General features: G+C 38.7%; 1 protein-coding gene across 5 annotated transcripts in view; it reads left to right on the top strand.

Annotated features, from left to right (window-relative positions):
- Nucleotides 1-19,220, top strand: part of MYOM1 (myomesin 1) — an 81,148-nt gene that overhangs the window by 39,292 nt on the left and 22,636 nt on the right. For 2 of the 5 annotated variants that reach the window (XM_054058777.1, XM_054058778.1), the window contains exons 17-27: nucleotides 1,401-1,522; nucleotides 2,442-2,768; nucleotides 4,372-4,568; nucleotides 5,318-5,444; nucleotides 6,154-6,338; nucleotides 7,409-7,523; nucleotides 12,234-12,390; nucleotides 13,269-13,375; nucleotides 13,497-13,541; nucleotides 17,705-17,841; nucleotides 18,698-18,842. In XM_054058777.1, the coding sequence (XP_053914752.1) occupies nucleotides 1,401-1,522; nucleotides 2,442-2,768; nucleotides 4,372-4,568; nucleotides 5,318-5,444; nucleotides 6,154-6,338; nucleotides 7,409-7,523; nucleotides 12,234-12,390; nucleotides 13,269-13,375; nucleotides 13,497-13,541; nucleotides 17,705-17,841; nucleotides 18,698-18,842 (1,664 nt within the window). The remainder of the gene's footprint in view (nucleotides 1-1,400; nucleotides 1,523-2,441; nucleotides 2,769-4,371; nucleotides 4,569-5,317; nucleotides 5,445-6,153; nucleotides 6,339-7,408; nucleotides 7,524-12,233; nucleotides 12,391-13,268; nucleotides 13,376-13,496; nucleotides 13,542-17,704; nucleotides 17,842-18,697; nucleotides 18,843-19,220) is intronic. The other 3 variants (XM_054058779.1, XM_054058780.1, XM_009568007.2) reach the window with 2 other exon arrangements.

The raw sequence follows: 19,220 nt of genomic DNA, 5'->3' as shown, positions 1-19,220 counted from the left end.
ATTGTTGTTACTCCAGAAGCAGTCCCTGCTTGTTATGACTGATTATGTTTATTTGTAATTGCTATCCATGACAACGCTTATTACAATAAGTAAGGCTCTGCTGAACACTCTTGGATGAACTTCGTCGTTCAGAAGGACATTGTAAATGCTTAGTATATCGGAAGTACTTCAAACCCTACTTGCTTGAACACAAGCATAACAATTTCCTTGAAATATTGTTTTGTGCATTTATATTGCAACAACTGTATGTGCTAATGTTACATACTTTAATATATACTTCTATGTTTTTTATTGTGGTTTACAATAAGTGTTAGTGAAGATTTGTGCTATTTGCTTATTTTAAAATATGAAACATGATCTTGATTCACTACAGAAATAAAGATATTGTTTTGAGTTACTATATATTGTGATGTAACTACTTGGCTCAGGGTCCTGTTAGTGCAATTTTAGTCAATGTGATATACTGTATCACAGTCAGGTACGGGCTGTCTTTTAACTCTGTTTTTTTCTGGGTGAGTTGATCTCAAAGCATTAGCTGTAGCTCATTATTTGCATTATGCAGTATATTTTGATCTTTCGAACTTTGTTTTCACACAACAGTGAAAACTTATTATTTGGAAAAGCCTGGTAGAACAGGTAGGGAAAGTTCTGATCTGAAAATGTTTATTCAAGTTTTATTTTTTCCCTCGTACCACATTTTTGAAACACATTTTACTTTCCACATTATATTCGCTTTGTATATTATTGCATAATGTCAGCATTGCTAGTGCAAGACATGATGATCCAAGAGGTCTTTTCCAAGCTAATGATTCTATGATATTGTGAAATAGAACAAAATAAAAGTAACATGAAATACAATACACTTAAAACGTGTATTGAAAAATAGATGTTATTTAAAATAATATGTTCAAAATTCCAAAACATAGTTTTTCCCAAATAAATCATTCCTGCCCTGGGAAATTTTGTGTTTACCAGAGAAAATTTATGACCTGTAATTTTTTTGAGCACTGCAATTTTTTGTTTATGATTGGAAGTGGATTATGGGAACTTGTGCTACAAGTGTTTTTTATTTATGTCATAAAAGTATTCCACAAAAAAATATAGTCCTTATCTTCTCAGATTTTCAAATTATTTCCATTACAAATTATGGATTTTATGCAGCAGTAGTCTTAAGAAGGAAAGATTGTTGCCTGAAAAGACATGTTTTTAGACATTATTTTCATTGTGAGAATGAGGTGCTTAGATACATTCTGCATTCTCTGAACTTCATTTATGCGAATGAGGTCACAGTTTATCCTCACTTTTCAGAAGCCAGAATAAATTTTATTGAATAAATGCTTTATTTTCCCCATAAGATTTTTATAATAATTTTTAAATATTCATTCACTGGTTTGTTTTAGATTTATTTGCCATGGGCTTATCAATGGTGAGAAGTACATTTTCAGAGTCAGAGCTGTTAATGCAGCGGGACTCAGTGAATTTTCACAGGATTCGGAGCCTATAGAAGTGCAAGCAGCCATTGGTAATGTATTACTTTTTTAATCGCATATATTTTTTTAAATTAAGTAAAAATGTTTTCAGCAAGTATTTGTAGCTAGTTGTTTTGTTTTACAGTACTGTCCACAAATAATAATTTATCTGTAGAACTTATGGCCTCACAGCTTATATTTTCACAGTAACTGCACTCTTGTAGACTGTTCACCTTCACCATCCAGTCTTCTTAAGGTGTTTCTCGTGAATCACTGTAAGACAGCACTGCCAAGTTAACTTCATAGGTATCTTGGAAAATGGAAAGTCATTCTAATTCTGTAATATGGTATTTAATCACCTCTGATGCACGCCATGCTATATACAGTCCATTCCTAAGCAATTTGCATCCATACCTAAACGTAATAATCAGTGCAATGTTTTTTTGTAAGTCTTCTATAACATTGTGTTCTCCCTTTACTGGTGAATTACTTCTGTTTGTCACTGACTGAACTAATCCACAAAGATTAATGAGATCATTGGGTTAGAATAAATTGTATGTCTGTAACATACTCACTCTCATTTGTATCAAAACTGCATACCTCACAATCTTCGAGAACAGAGATGTGGCCTTGGGCAATTTTGTGAGATCATCTTGAAAGGACCAGCAATATTACTTGGAACATCTAACACTAAAATAACTGTAGCTAATGAAGATTACTATTAATTTGCTATATTTCTTCTGCTCTGAAAAGACATTATTAAAAGAGCATTACTTGTGAGGAGGTTGAGAGGTATTCTATGCATTTCAAATTTTTGTGAATTCAAGCTTAGCATTTTGGGCATAAAACCTATGATTTGTCATAATTTGACTGTATTGTTCGCTGTACGCTTTTCTTCATTTTGTGAACTAAATGGAGAAAAAAAATTGTATTCTAATGCAAACTATCTTTGCTGTTTTCTGGAAATTATAGGGGGAGGATTGCTTCATGGTGTGTGTCCTGAACTGAGTGGTAAAGCTGGTGGACTAACAGACTGCACTACCAGCTGGGAAGGCATGCATGAGTCCTCCCAGCCTATCTTTGACACAGATGCTTTGCTAAAATGCAGTGCTATATTTAATAAAGACACACTGCCCAGTTGTTCCGAGAAACTGGGGAGTACAAGAGACAATAACATGAGAGAAATGGTTAAGGATGCTGTCACATCTACACCACAAACAGTTGCTGCTAAGCAGGCAAGTAAGTCTCAACCCAGGGATCTTTTGACACTGCAAAAAGTGACAAAGAAGAAAGATACAGGTGAGAGTTAACAAAATAAATAGATTTCTCTGCTTTTGTACATCCACTTCAGACATTTGTAACATCTGCTCATCTGTGCCACAAGTAAACATGCTCTCCAGTGGTGCATCGTCCAGAATACCCACTAATTACAAGCTCAACTCTCTGTTAAGATCATTATGCATGTAATGGTATCAAAGACCAATTTACAGACTTAGTGGCTACTGAAAATGTAGCATAGATCTGTTCACTAATTGAATAGTGTGTTTGATTACATGTTCATGGTACTGATTCCAAGGTACTGCATTATTTCCAAATCGCTTCAGTAATTTTCTAGGAGTCTTCTTACTTTGTCTCTGGTCTATGTATGTGTGAAGGAAACAAAATCTGGTAAGCATGAAAATCTGTATTGTGTTAGGATATATGAAGATCCTATGTGGATTTATGCCTAAGCTACATCTTATGGTCTGAGAGACAGTACTAATGAATGTTGTGTTGTACTTCTGACTGAGGGTAATATGTAATGAGGGAAACCTATCAACTTGATGGCACATGTGCAAAATCATGTTTTATGTTGTCAACACCTGAACACCCATTGTGCCTGCAAAACATGTGGCTTGAATTTCATTTAAGTCGTGGAGCTTGGCTGGTGAACTGAATTCCTCCCCACACCTGTGAAGTGAGACTCAAAACTCTTGTGCAAAGTGCTGAACAAAAAACAAAGTAGGGGCGCCTGGGACCATCTGACACTGATATAAAACATTGTAGACAAAAGGAAATATATATGATGTGGGATTTCCATTAAAATTAGGTCTTCAATGTCACAAATAGGGCTTTTCATTGGTGCACGACATATTGGGTGTAGACTAACATTTCCCCACTAGATACAGATAAGGCTTTATAAGAAAAAACATTGGGACGAAGTTAATGGTTTCTGCCTTGTTAAAAAAAAATAATAGAAAGAGGATTCTGCAGCAAACTTTTTAATGTAAGTTCCAGTAACAGACATGTGCCATTTCTGGTCAGTCTACAGTGCCTATGATCCACACTTCCTTCCATTAAGGTAAGCTCATGTGACGGGTGCAATGATAAACCTTGCACAGTGTATAAATCTGGAAAATAAAAAGAAAACTAAAAGGAACAGATAACCTCCATTCTCGGAAGGGAAAAATGTGTGCCTATTTGAAAAAAGGAACTGCAACAAATACTGAATGTGTGGGAAAGAATTTGCTTCTAGCAAAAGAAAATAAATCATTGCATCTCCAATTTTTTTACTTTTCCTGTAGTGTTAGTTTTAGTTCCTCATTTTTCACAGTTTAAAGCAAGTCCTGATCACTTACATCAGAGCTGCAATTGCAACACATTCTTTCACTATGTATCAGCTTGCTTGTCAAAAATGAAATCATCCTGAAAACTAATTCATTCACAGTTTGAACTTTTTAATTTGGTTTATGGAAGCTTTTATCCTGCATTACTTATTCTGACTCCAGAAACTTCCCTTGACCACATAAATATTGTCCTAATGAGGAAATGCAGGATGGGAGCCACCCAAATATGGTAATTGAATGTCAGTCTGACTATTGAAATAATGCTTCCTACTCGTGTATTGTTCACATTGAAACAGCTGCTCCATCTCCACCTTATGACATCATGGTGCTGGAGAGTGTTCGTGACTCTATGGTATTAGGATGGAAACAACCTAAAGTTACTGGTGGAACAGAAGTTACCGGCTACTATGTGAACTATCGTGAAGTGATTGATGGAGTTCCTGGGAAATGGATGGAAGCCAACATTAAGGCTGTTACTGAGAGGGCATACAGGGTAAGGTGTTAACTTCTGTTATTGCTATGGGCGCAGACAGTATTTCCAAAACAAGTCTCAAAGACAGATTGGGATGAATTATGATTCAGAGTATAGGTTGCTGTTCAGAGGATTTTATGATGATAAAATAATTTAGCTCTGTTAAACTTCTATGCAAGTTATTTGTACGCTTATCTGTTAGTCTGGTACCAGCCATCATCTGTGACTGCACTATTCTAGACATAGCCTGATTGTTTATAAGTCAGGCCCTCACAACATGATGATGCAATCATACTGGGCTTGGTGGGCCTACTCCAGTGTTTGTGGGTTCTGGAACCAGCTCCGTGCCAGCTGTGATCAGTTCTTGACCCAATTTAGAGATGGTGCTAACTACAACCTCATTGAGCTGCTTTACAAATGAAAAGTAATGCCAGGACAGAGTTTCACCCTGCTGTGAGGACAACTCTTGCCTTAAGTGAACTCACTCTGTATCACAAGACAGATTAATATGATTGTTGAGTAATACCCTGTACACCAAACTGTCAATAGGAAAAGAGTTTAAAATTTGACCATGTTAAAACCCATTCGTGTATACTCCACCACTGATTAGAGGAAAATCCAAGATAGTTATCTCCTTATATATGATGTCAATAATGCTTTCATCTCTTCAGGCACTTAAAATCATGCTCATGTTTTGAATAATTGTCATTGCGACTTTCTCCTAAAGCCTTAATCTAAAGATAATAAGCACCATGTTATTGATTCTGCAGATTCAGGACCTGAAGGAAAACATGGTGTACCAGTTCCAGGTGGCTGCTGCTAACCTGGCTGGGGTTGGGACACCCTCTTTACCCAGCCAACCCTTCAAATGTGAAGAATGGACCATTGCTGTACCTGGTAGGATCCTGAGTGGGAGGTGCAGGCCAAGGGTACTCTGTGACCGATTATCAAAGTCCTGAGTGACATCAGTTTCCAGGGAAGTCAACAGGCACTGTAATTCATACCAGGCTTCAATCTTCATAATTTTGATTTAGTACATTTACACTGATGTATTAAACGATACCCATTTAATCACTAGCATTTTACAAGCAGCTTGTATTTTCTTTGTCCTTCTTGCTTGATTTTTGTTCTGTCTGTCACTTTGCTTCCCAGTTTAAATGCTAGACAAATAGCATCTGCCTAAGGTACAAGACAGAGAAGAATGAGGTCCTGTAACTCTTGTCTAAATGTATATATTCAAGTCAGATCACTGGCCTTTTAACACATTGAAATGAATGAAAACAACCTCCATTGACTTCAATGGACTTTAGAGCAGTCCTTGAGGCTGCACATTAGCTTAATAATTAACTTATTTCCCCGAGTTTGGAGATTATTTGTCATTTTTGTTTGTTCATGAATATTTGATCAAGATACCAAATCTCAACGAATTTGATTGTTTTTTGGGCTAGTCTTTTTAACAGGCATAGGTTGTATTACATTTGCTCTTGTTATGATACAGAGGAGCTGCACATGTTATGTCAGCTCTGGGCGTGCAACATGGTGTCTGGTTTTGTTTTCTGAAATCTTATGCATTAGCACAACTCCAGCTTTCACTCTCACCTTTCAGGGCCACCTCATGATGTCACATGCACAGAAGTTAGAAAGGACTCTTTGGTTTTACTGTGGAAGGAACCAGTTTATACTGGTCGTAGTCCCATATCTGGTTATTATGTTGATATGAAAGAAACTGAAGCAAAGGAAGAACGTTGGAGAAGTGTCAATGAGAAGCCACTTCAAAAGAAATTCTTGAAGGTAAATAGCTTAAGATTCTAATACTGATATAAAAAGGTGATCTTGAGGAAGCTGGTCTTCGACAGCATCATCCTGTACTGATCATGGTTCCATCTAACGAAATACATAGTAGTTTATGTTGTGCTGAGGATATACATGTGTAATGCCTGTGTAGTCAGACAAGACAGTAATTCAGAAGACAATCTGGTATGACAAGATTGAAAATAAAATAAAGCACTACTAAAATAAAATACCATTCTTATGATGCAGGAGGCAACTCTAGGATTTTCTAGCTCAAACAGCAAGATAGGTACCACTGCACAAAAACAGATGGCACAAAAATAGATGTGATAATGTGGCAGGTGATTCTTTCTAATACAAAGTAACCTCTCCTCACATTTCACAGCAAATAAACCCTAGCTTTTTTGCACTATCGTGCTATATCATTTTGTGGAATGACTTCTAAATAAGGGATTGGCTGTATCTCCATTCTAGAGATATGTCTTAAGTAGGTTTGCTATTTGTATGTTTTTCAGAATATTTTAAAAACAACTCACTTTTAAGTGTGATCCTTTCATTTATGTTTAAAAGGAATATTTACAGATGTTATAATGTCAGTATGACTCCTCAACTCACTACAGTTAAATCTGTACAGTTAAATGCCCTCCTGTTTCTAAGTAGGTGTGGCTGGCACTTATTACCCTCATAATTTCATTTTTAAAAGCCAGAATTTACTGCAGTCAAAGACTAAGCTGTTTCAGAGGTCAACCTACATGACTTAAAAACACCCTTTTCCAATAACAATGCTCCTTTTGCAAAGAAATCAATGACAATAATGATGCTGCCTAAAAGTTAGCTATGCATACAAGGGAGGAGAAAGATAAACAGATCAGTCATGTCACTCTGGAATCAGGAAAAAATATAAAACAACAAAAAACACACGGGAGGAATATTTGTCAGCTGGAAAAGCAGCAAAACAAAAAGAAAGGAAATATAATTGTCAAGCATCCAGGCTGAAACTGTAAGAAATGTGAAATTAAAATCAGTGTTTTGTAACACATCATGCTTGTATGTATATTTGCTTCCTCCAGATAGGTGACCTAAAAGAAGGTGTGAGCTATGTGTTTCGTGTGCGAGCAGCAAACCAGGCTGGTGTTGGGAAACCATCAGATGTCACAGATCCTGTCATAGCTGAAACACGACCAGGTTTGTTGGAAATACTTTCTGTCTTTTGTCACATTAAAACAGGTTCTTGTTTGTGCAGTGTGTTTACATAAAGGCCACATGTAAAATATCTGACCCTTCTCAAGTCAAACTGTTTTTACTAAGCAGGAAATGTGTTGAAGGTCGTATCTCAGTTCCTTATCTGGTATATTTTAAGGTCAGAACAGATTGTCTTACTATAAATACAGGTTCAGAAATATAGAAACACAATACAGTTGTACAATATATCTATAGATAAATGCATAAGCGGAAGACCCACTAAGATCAGCTCAACCAAATCTCCGGATGTACATTTTGCCCCTTCTATAGTAAACCATATGTCCATGTTTTGTCTCTTTCCTTACTTTAACTTATGTATTGTGCCTAAGGAAAGCTTTTCTTTTAGCTTAAAATGTAATGAAGCCTGTTTGGAGACCACCTTCGGTAGGAATTCAAGTGCAACTCTTTGCTGGGTTCATCCTGGAAAGCTGGCTTTATCGTGTCTACAATGCTAGCAAGAAACATCGGAACCAGTGCAGAGGCAGAATCTGTGTACCTGGATCTTCAGAAAACCCATGAGTTTTATTTAGCTAAACAGGTAGCTTAGGTGATTTTGATCAGAGTCAACACCTTTTTGACCCTAACAGAAAACACAAGCACAGGCTTATGGTTTACTCAGCTATAGACTTTTTATAGAAGTGGAGCATCCTACAAGGTGGAAGAAGAAACTCCCAGATATTTTGACCAAATCTAGTATACAGTTAGTATGATGTAACAAGATTCAGGAGTACAACGCAACCTGGATCCACCATACACCATATTTTCCTCTCACAAGTTCTCTTCCTTTTCCCACAGACTACCGTATCTGATCCCACCTGGGAAGGTTTCTAAGAGCCCTAAAAGAGCAGGATTGAAAACAGGCAGAGCAGGCAGTGGGCAGGCAGAGCAGTGCCAGGGGCCTGGGGCAGCTGGGCACAGGGAGAACAAGTAGCGATTGTTTTCTGCTCCTTCTTGGAGAAATAGTCAGGGTTTATTTGGGATGGTATCAACTGTGAGGCATTGAGCAGATGCCTCTGGCAATAATCAGTTTCCTTTCCAACCCCAGCATTTTCCCGGGATCCTTTCCCTGTTTCTGACTCGTAGGTCCATTTTACTTCTCCCACTCCCGCAGCAGCACTGGCTCAGCTCCCATGAATGCCTTGTCCTTATGCCCAGGATGGTAAAAATCCTAAGAAGCCTTGAGTTAGCTCTCAGTGAGTCCGTAAGTCAAGAAAGTCTGAAAATGGGGGGCTGAAGCTGAGGATGTAAAAGAACTAGAACACTTAGAGTGGAGAGACTGGAGCAATTGCTAGTGAGGCTAGGGTGGGAAGACAGGACTGGAAGGAGTAAGTGGTAAGTTGAGAGGGTGTAAGATTGGGATATGAAGAAAAAAAAAGGATAGGTATGTGAGTAAGATGAGCTGGGACAGGATCTTTCAAAAATACAGTAGCCATAATTTCAGATCTATAAGCCACTGAAGCTCTAGGGCTATTTCCAATACCTGCAAGTGGAGCAAGGCAAAACTTAGAAACTTATTTCTGAAAACATCTTATATACAGCAACCACTTCTAGAAAGAGACCTAAACCAATATCAGTACTAAACTTTTGGCTTTACTAATACCTTTTGTTTGAGGGTTAATATCTATCTTTCAGACTTTTGATAAAAACTTGCTTTGGTAACAGCCTTCAAGTGTACTAAATAAAGGATGGGTCTCGCCATTACGATTAAAAAAAAATTTGAGTGTAAACTCTTGTGAAGATGATCGTTATGACAAAGAAAATTTGTACAGTGTTTTCAATGTTCACTCAAGCAGGGTGCATGCCCCACCCGGCAATATGAGCGTAAGTAGAATATCTGGTTTGCAGATCTCACTGTTAGAGAGGAAGCTGGATTATGGCCCTGTTGCCAGCGAGGCTTGGGTTCAGAGGTGTAATGTCTGAGGGACCAGAGGAAAGCCAATGTTTGGCCCAGAAAAATCTCTGGGAACCTGAAAATGATTTACTTTTACAAATCTGGTTGACCCATATTTTGAGCTGAGATTTACAGATAAGGCATCCACCAAACTAAGCTTCTTAGAAGTGTTAAGAAGGGACAAAAGGCTTATTAAAAAAAATTATTTCAGACAACAGTCTCTTGGGCAGGCTCCCACCTTTCTCACTCAAACCACAGAAATCTTCAGAACGTAACATTTTTTAGAATTATCACAAATCTTTTGGTCTTGACCAATTAATGCTGCCTTTGTTAACAATTTTGATGAAGAAAAAGTATCATCAGGTCTCTCTAAACAATTCCTGCTGGAATGTTGCTTTTGGCAAATGTACAAAATTGCCAGACAACTGAGCTTTCTAACAGAAAATGTGAGTAAATAATATCCTGAATTAAAATATTTGCTATAAGAGGCGCCAATTTTCTTTATTGGGTGACATGTAAATATAATGATGTGATACTTTCCATCCACCTTCTTTTATTTGAAAACCATATTTAATTTTTACAGTTATCTTTTAAAAATTAAATTACAACCCTAACCCCCCAAAATAAATACAAACCATGCTAATTTTGAGCTCTAACTTTGTCTTTAGACAAAAGAACTCTGGTGTGTGTGGGTTTCACAACAAGCAGAGGAAATCCAAGAGCAGACTGTGGTTCTTCCCCTTTGCTACTGTTGGTACTTATGCATGTTGGTGCAAAGAAAACTTGGATTCTGATCCTGCATCAGTCACTTGAGAAGGGCTTGAACCTCAGAAATTAATGAAACCCTGTCCCATTCAACTTTTCTGATTAGCTGTGTTTAAGATCATGCCATTAACGCTAGTATTTTGAAGCTGCCTGCTTTACCTTCATGTCGTTCCCTTCAATTCAATAAAACACTCAGTTAAATGGAGATTTGATATGACATCTAAGTATTCTATTTCTTATGATGCCTTTAAAATTTATGTTGAAACCACCAAACTATCTATAAGAGGAAAATTAAGACTGCTACTACTATGGCAGCGTCTTTGGTTCCACTTTGTAGGACAGATGGAATCCTCTGGTCAGTAATTTAAAAAGCTAGGGGTTTTTTTAATTATAGAGGTCATATTAGAGGTAAATGCCATCATCACTTCTGGAAATAAATGTTATCATAATGAGAATACTTTGAAACAAATATAAAAGATTCTGTCCTTGAAATGGACCTTCTGGCTGTAATTCTTTGCACACAAGCTGCCATCAAAAATTCGTATGCTAATGATCTACAGGAAACTAAGCACGAATGAAATGTTAAGTGATGAATTTGCATGTAATAAATGAAATTATAAAAAAAGTTGCAGATAGGCTGCTGCCTAGTAAAATATTTCTAGACCATAAGACATCATTTATCACATATTGGTACTTAATATGCACCATTACTGCAAGGGCTGGTAAATAACAGTACCAAAATGGGAATATTAATCTTATCTTTCATTCAATGGTTATGACAAATTGTAGAGACCAAGCAAGCTGTGTGTACACATTGTCCTTACAGGATCTACTCACAGTGCTGGAGAGGACGTGTACAGTATTAGGATGATGAAACACAGAAATCTCCTTGTATACTTGAGGCTCATTAAGAATTATGCTGGAACTAAAGCATTTAATCTCAATGTCAGGAATAAGGCTCTTGTCTTCAAGGTACAATACTTTGTGGAGAAAGCGTGTCATTAGCATTCTGGGCAGCCCAGAATTGTCTTAAGCTAAGTAATATGAGTGTTCTATTCAGACACGAAATCAAGCTCAGAGCTCTTCAGAAAAGGAGGCTGGATGTTCTCCAGCACCTTTCAGTGCATGCACTCTCCCTGACATTCTCAGACAAGTTGTTGAAATGAAAGTTAATGCCATAGATGGTGAGACTGCCAAGCTGCTCAAATCCTTTACAGGGCGTGAGGGGGCAGGATAGAGGAGCCTTCAGGTTTCTGATCTGGGTTTCACCCCTGGGGTCTTTTAAAGGACAAACTGGGTCACCTGATCCAGCTCAAGGACTGTAGGTACTGGCAAAACAGGGTGGGCAACTTAAGCATTTAATTGCAAATATTCACTCCCTTTGTGGGCCCTGGATTAATTCTGCAGACGGCAGCAGGGCCGGATGCCAAGCACAGCAATTAAAACAACCTCCCAGAGTGAAGCCAGAGTCACTGAAAATGTGCCTCAGTTGCACAAGTGGGTTCTGATGGGGCAACTCGGTTGTTTCCTCTTCTACCTCTTCAAACACCACCATTTGCACACAGTATTCCCTTTAGAGCTCTTCATTTATTAAGAAGGAAGAAATTCATGCTGCATAATGAAAGCTCTTACTACCCCTTACCACGGAAAATACTGCTATTTAATATTTCAAGCGCTTAGTGGATTTAGAGGCTTGCTTTCTTTTTTGCCACTTTCAGATTTTTCCAGAACAAATATCATAACTCTGATGTGCGCTTAGACTTGCTCAAATAAATCAGTTGACTTATGATACACTTTAATCTGTTCCTTACTTTTATGGATTAGAATAAGAACTGTATTTGTGAATCAAAGACTGAGGATGCCAATGTTTGCAGCAATTTACGTCATGACTGAGAAAACAGAAAGGATAATCTTAATCTACCCTATGAATGATATCTATATGAATGTATTTGCTGGCTTCTCTGGGCAAGTGGAATTACCTTGTTCTGGTCTTTCAGGAACCAAGGAAGTGGTGGTTGATGTAGATGACAACGGAGTCATTTCATTGAACTTTGAATGTGATCAGATATCTCCAAACTCTAAGTTTGTTTGGTCCAAGAACTATGAACCAATTGAGGATGACTCTCGACTGAACATTGATACCAAAGGCGGAAAGTAAGAACCATCAGGGGTAGCAACACTTCCATGCTTTAGAGATGTAGGCTGATCACAGAAATCCAACCTTTTCCATGTATGACTTCAGTAAGAGTTACATCTGCCTCTTTTACTGGAAGGCTACTTTGTGAGCATGGTGTTCTCCAGCAAGCCCATATGCAGTGAAAATTGCAGGAGTCAGGCCTCCTATTTAGGCAACTGAGTTATGTTTGGGCGTAGGGGAGAAAATCTGGGCTCTGCCAGCTTGTAGTCGGCTACTGAAGGCAAATTATGATTATTATTCCTATTTTAAATCTCCAAAGGATAAAATTATCCTGCTGCTTGCAAAATGCTTTTACCATGTAACACTGTTGCAATCTTCAGGGATGCTGGAGTAAGCAGGAACCTTCTGAAGGTGTCACCATGGCCTGATTTAGTAATGTCTGTTGCGCTCTGCAAACCTACTCTGTTTCTTCAGGCTTTCAACAGAAAGGATGAAATGTGAAATGCTCTTTTTGTTATAGAAGCCATATAGAAACAAACAGTGGCTTGCCATAGTGTTGGTGTAGCATGTGAAAATGCAATCACCCTGTACTGACAGTATCTGTTCATGCTCATCAAAGACTTTACAACATGTTTTTAAGCATGCTTGAGTTAGTCATCTCCAGTTCTTTTAGCACTATCGATCTTATGGCATTCGTGCCATCTCCATTTGTACCACATGTGGTACCATGTATGGATCTGCTGTGGTTTATACTGGCCAGAGCCCTGCATTTGCCTGTTCAATAAGAGCAAAAGCTAACACAAGACTATTTTTATCTCATATTACAGACATAAAGGAAAGGTTTGGTTCAGACTGGTCTATTCTTTTCATCAAAATGTATGTTTTTCCCCTAAAGGTCAAAAGCTACCTTTAAGGATCTTGGAGAAGATGATTTGGGAATTTACTCTTGTATTGTCACAGACACTGATGGGGTTTCATCAAGCCACACAATTGATGAGGAAGGTAGACACAATGTCTATTAAGCATACCTGTTTTGTTTTCACATCTGTTTTTCCCTGCTGCTGTGTCTCTCAGATCCATAAGGCATGCACACCTTATATTATTTCTTTTATTTCTTTTGCAGAAATGAAACGCCTACTTGCTCTGAGCCACGAACGCAAATTCCCAAGTAAGTGAACCAAACACGTCTGTAACTCCTGCCATCAGATAGGGAAGTCACTATAGTATTTTAAAGTGGAAGTAGTTTTGAATTGAAATTTTAAGATTCCTTCATCCCCTCCTTCCAGTAGATTTGTGTATTACTGGTGTTCTTCCTGATCTATTTCAGGCTATTGGTCTGAGCATACGATAAGTCAATATTACAGTTGAAAAATAAGTATCCCATTGGCTTTGTTTTTTCTCCAGAACAGCCTTTATACTTACTTAAGATACCTAATATGATTTGAAAACCTCAATTTGAAAAATTCTCTAACTTACTCCAACTGAAGTAAGCATAAGTTAAATATAAGGTTAAAAAAGCAGGCGGCTGTACTAAATTCATCTGTAATGTAATGTAATACAGATTTTTTCTGCTGAAATTCATTCCCTTCCTCTTCTCTGTAACACTTGACACTGTGAACATCCTTCCTTCTGCTTGGGATGGTATTTTTGTCAGCTCCAAAGGCCTCCCATACCTTTGCGATGTCCTGGGGTAGTAGGATAACTTGGTTATTTTCATTAGAATGTAACTTCAATAATTGCACAAAAATAATAAATTGGATAGTATAATGCATTCTGTTACGTACAACAAGACAAGACCTAAACTTTGTCTCATCTTTTCCCATTACATTTTCTTCTTCTTCATTCCAGGCAATAAAAATCTTGCCTATGTTCTAACACTTTCAACTTTGTGCATGCACTGCTTGTACCTCTGCCAGCTCAGCTCACATTGTGCATCTCAGCTCAGTCAAAGCCTGGCTACAGAAATGGCTTGCCTTTTTTGCTCACATCATCTCTCTTCTCATTTCCTTCTGTGTTTATTTCCATATCAGCTCTACTCTTCTCAACACATCATATCACCCTTTGACAGCTTAATGAGAACCCAACCATCCCTTTATTTACTCCTGCTCCTCCCGGTTGTTTTGTGTTAATTGTATCTTCATGCTGAAAGATAGTCATCACAAAACCTTCCTGTCATTGTACATCCATACTTGCCCCAGTCCTTCTCTTCTTAGTGCTCTTCCACCCTCTGTGTTCATAACTAATGTCACAAAATAACCTCCTCGGGACACAGACCGTTTCATTTACATGTCAGGTAACCATACACTTCTAGCTGTGCACAAACTCCTAGAAGACACAGGCAAAAAGGGAGATCACTGAAGAATGTATCCTCAAGGAGGAAACTGTCTTACTTGATTTGGCCTCTCTAGACCCTGCCAACATCACCAAAAATCTTACAAATAAGGGTTAATATGCAGCTTGTTTTGAGTGTGAGGCTAGAAAAACTCCTATGGGCACGCACAAAACTTCAGTAATATCTCCAGATATTCTCTTTGACGATTACTCATATTCTCTAAAAAAATATTCTATTCTGTTCTAGTTGCTAGGCATAGCTGATTAAACATAAGCGCTTGCATGTTGCTTTGTTTGTTGTTCTGAACTGCATTTAATTGTAACTTCTGCTTAGAAACATCTGCAGCCAGTAACTCCTTGGGAAAATGGGTTGCTTGAATAATGTGGCCTTACAGAATGCAACTACGTATGGCTGCAATACTGTATTTGTGTTACTAAAATAGATTTGTCCAGCTCTTCCATTTAGCAACTGCCCGAGGACTCCTTGTCAAGTGATTGTGGTAATTTGTGATGCTATACAAATAGGGTGTAAAACCTTGTAAGCGCAATGGCTGGAAAATGCCTAAAGTAGCTGTCAGTTGGTGCTTATAGAAATATTTTAAAATAAGACTTTTCTGTATCACAGATCTGCCCAGTTCCTTTGGGCTGGGGAGTGAACAGACTTTTCCCAAAACAGAATCTTTTTGCATCCTTTCAACCCTTTACTAAACAGCTTCTAAGATACTTTCCTCTCTTCCATATTAGACTAAGATATTCATAGTTAATTACATGCAAATCAAGTGGGAGTTTAAAATTGCTGACAGTGAGACAAAAGCAGTGCAGCCTGATGTCTGTTCACGCCCTCCCTCTCTTGCTTCCACTGGCTCCTGTAGAATTTCAGATGCTTTGTTTTGAGAAATTGCATGAGACCTGAGATTCCTTTTGTTTCTTAGAAGCGAGGTGATGCGCTGGGTGAGGAAGCTTCACGTGGACCACGTGCACTGCTGAGGCACACTCCTGTGGAGTTGTTCTTTGCCCTGCTCCCTTGTGCTAACACCATCCCTCCAGGCTTCAGGCTTTACTCTGCTTTACTCTCTTTGGTTAAGCCTGTGTCTGTTTCATAATTCCCTTTTATCCTGTGATTCTTGCCTCACCTCTCAGAAGCCTTATTTTCACAAGAGACAGGCCCTGTGCTGCTCAGGCACCAAAGGCAGATACGCAGGTTTGGGAGGTTGTAGGTGCAGGGAAAGGGTGAGTGTAGGAAAAGACACGAGAGGTCCTCATCCCCTGACTTAGTTTGGCAGTCATTGGGATGGTAGCTCTGCTCCAGAAGGCACCCCAACCATTTAGGACAGTGCATACAGAAAGATGAGAGAGATTGGACACTACCTCAGTCCCAATCCTTTCCTTCTGTAGCTGGACCTTTGCATACACCGAGTAGCATAGAGGAGAGGAGAGGAGAGGAGAGGAGAGGAGAGAGAGGAGAGGAGAGGAGAGGAGAGGAGAGGAGAGGAGAGGAGAGGAGAGGAGAGGAGAGGAGAGGAGAGGAGAGGAGAGGAGAGGAGAGGAGAGGAGAGGAGAGGAGAGGAGAGGAGAGGAGAGGAGAGGAGAGGAGAGGAGAGGAGAGGAGAGGAGAGGAGAGGAGAGGAGAGGAGAGGAGAGGAGAGGAGAGGAGAGGAGAGGAGAGGAGAGGAGAGGAGAGGAGAGGAGAGGAGAGGAGAGGAGAGGAGAGGAGAGGAGAGGAGAGGAGAGGAGAGGAGAGGAGAGGAGAGGAGAGGAGAGGAGAGGAGAGGATAGTTTTCAGTTGGAAGGGAAAAACAACGCTGTCTTGGGATCTGCCTGGAGGGAAGTGTATCTTCACTCTATCACCAGACTACATCATCAAGAATTTTGCAATGTGTTTATACGCTGTCCTCAGCTGTTCCATGTTACACCCTTGCAATGCACAGCACACTGCTGTGAAAGTGGAGATTGGGGTACAGTTCACACACTGCACATGTGCTCCTCAGAGTACGTATCTGAGCACCCTCTAAGACAGCTAAAAATGATGGAAGCCAATACAATGACCAATATCTCCCAAAATCAGAGTCTAAATGCTCATGTTTAATGTTGCTGGTAAAGATATTTTAACAAAAAAAAATACAGTGAAAGTAAGCTGAGAACTTTTGCTAACAAGAACAAGGAAAACCAACAGCAAAAAAAAAGGCTAAAACTACCTGTGGTACTGTTCACATGTTTTTTTTCCCAGCTAATATGAAGAATTCATCTATATGTGAGGGATTTCCTTTATTCATAGGCAAATGAAATGTATTGGAGATATTGTGGGTATGTTGTAATACTTACTGAATTCTGGGAGATGGAGGTTCCACCCAGCAAAGGAACAAGGTGCTTACAAAAATCTCCCAACCTGCAGTTCAGCAGCTGACTTTCAGATCTGGCTTCATGCTTGAGGTTTAAGGTTAACAAAGCAGGCAACTATAGTAAATTCAGCTTTAATGATCTACATATGCAGAAATTTCCTGCTGAGATTAATTCCCTCCCTCTTTCCTGTAACACATGACAATATGAACATTCTTCTTTCTGCTTAGGATGGTGTTTTTATCACCTCCACAAACATCTCATACCTTTGTGATATCCGTGATTTCACTGTCTTACAGTAGTATTGTTAAGCAACTCATTAAATATGAACCATACAGACTCACATTATACCACAGAAATACTTGCAATTCAACTTTTGAAATAGATTTAGCTTTGTGTTAGAATGGAGGGCACCACCATAACTCAAATCCGGTCTGTACAGATCTAGTGATTGAAGGATCAAAAGATTAAATCTTGTCTGTCGTCCTGTGTGTGTGAGGTAGAGAGGCATTCTGTTTATATGATGAAGAGCTACCATAAGCTAGCTACTTTGCATACAGTATCTGAATACGTAAGGAAGAAATGGCTTTCTGATTACAGAAGAAAACAGTTGTTGGGGTACAGGCAAAGTATATGCTTCACTCTTCTCTTTCTTCTTTGTAGCTGTCCCACTTGCCTCTGAGTTGGCAGTGGAAATTTTGGAAAAAGGAGAAGTGAGATTCTGGTTGCAAGCTGAAAAACTGTCTGGCAATGCAAAAGCCAACTTTGTGTTTAATGATAAAGAGATTTTCAATGGAGAGGTAAACCTTTTTATTGCTTACACGTGTTTGAAATTTAATGAGTATCAATGTCTCCGTCTCCAATACGCTTCCAACTAGTGTTTGATACTAATGCATTTTCATGGGAAATAACATATGTCATTGAAAGCATCATTACAAAGATTTTGTCCATAGTTCTGAGCTGCAGCTGAATTCTCCTGGATGCAGTTTACAAAATGGAGTTAAATTACTTCCTGCCACCTTTGTGACTACCACATGTTCTGTTAACTGGTGGGGACCATAGGAGTTCTTGCAATAAGGTAGTCCAGGTAAGCAATTACTGTGGTCCTCAAGGAATCACTGCAGTAGCCCAGATTCATCCTTTCTCCTTCATCTATGGCACTAGCATACCCCTGTGCTCAGTTGTCACTTCCCTTTGCTCTTTTGGAGGAGTTTATTATACCAAGGAAAAATTCTCAAGTGATTGTTTCCAACAGCAGAACTAGTTGCTCTCAAAACCATGACGTGGCATGCTTTTGTTGCAACATTGATATTAGGTAGAAGGTACAGATGGAGCATTCTACGCAAAACCTTATAAAAGTATAATCATCCTTAAAAAAAGAGTTATTCTGGAGAGATGCAAATCTAAACCTCTCTAATGAAGAACACAGTAGTTGCCATACAACAGGAATGTAACATGTTTGTATAGCATCAGTAAACAGACTTCACCTTTAATAGATTTCTTATTTATTTGTCTTTACATTTAGAGCTGGAGCTCAAGATAATGTGAATCTGAATAAAGAAAACAAAATTTAACCTAAAGAGACGATATAACATTTGACAAATATTTTCTGACTCTGATGTCCATTAACTGTTGCTTTACTTTCCATTCCTGAAGAAATATAAAATGAAGGTGGACCAGAAGACCGGCCTTGTTGAAATGATTATGGATAAACTTGAGGACAAAGATGAAGGGACTTACACTTTCCAACTGCAGGATGGAAAAGCAACCAATCAATCCAGCCTTGTCCTCATTGGTGATGGTAAGATGATCTACGTTGCACAGTGGCTGGGAAAATTATACTGAGGCTACCCCAGTTGTTGTCTTCACTTTCCACTGTTTTCAGTACCAATAGATGGTTTTTTTCATGTCACAGTTCTTGCCTGCCTCATATAGGACAGGGCAGGTGTGTGATTTTTTTTAAAATGCTGGAAGGAAGGGGAATTTTTATAGACATGTAAAATATTGCAGTCTGTTATGGTTTAATTTTCTATGGATGGAATAAAAATTTCCCATGTACAAAGACCATTCAGGTGGGAACAAGTAGCTAAAACTCTTAGAGCTCGAGCAGCTTGCTGATTGTGCTGCTGCTCATTTGCCTTCCTACCAAGAGTGGAAAGTAGCTGCATGATTGGGAATT

This window comes from Cuculus canorus, chromosome 2 (assembly GCF_017976375.1).
Source record: "Cuculus canorus isolate bCucCan1 chromosome 2, bCucCan1.pri, whole genome shotgun sequence".
NCBI classification, from domain to species: Eukaryota; Metazoa; Chordata; class Aves; order Cuculiformes; family Cuculidae; genus Cuculus; species Cuculus canorus.
This window is presented reverse-complemented; position numbering and strand designations above follow the sequence as displayed.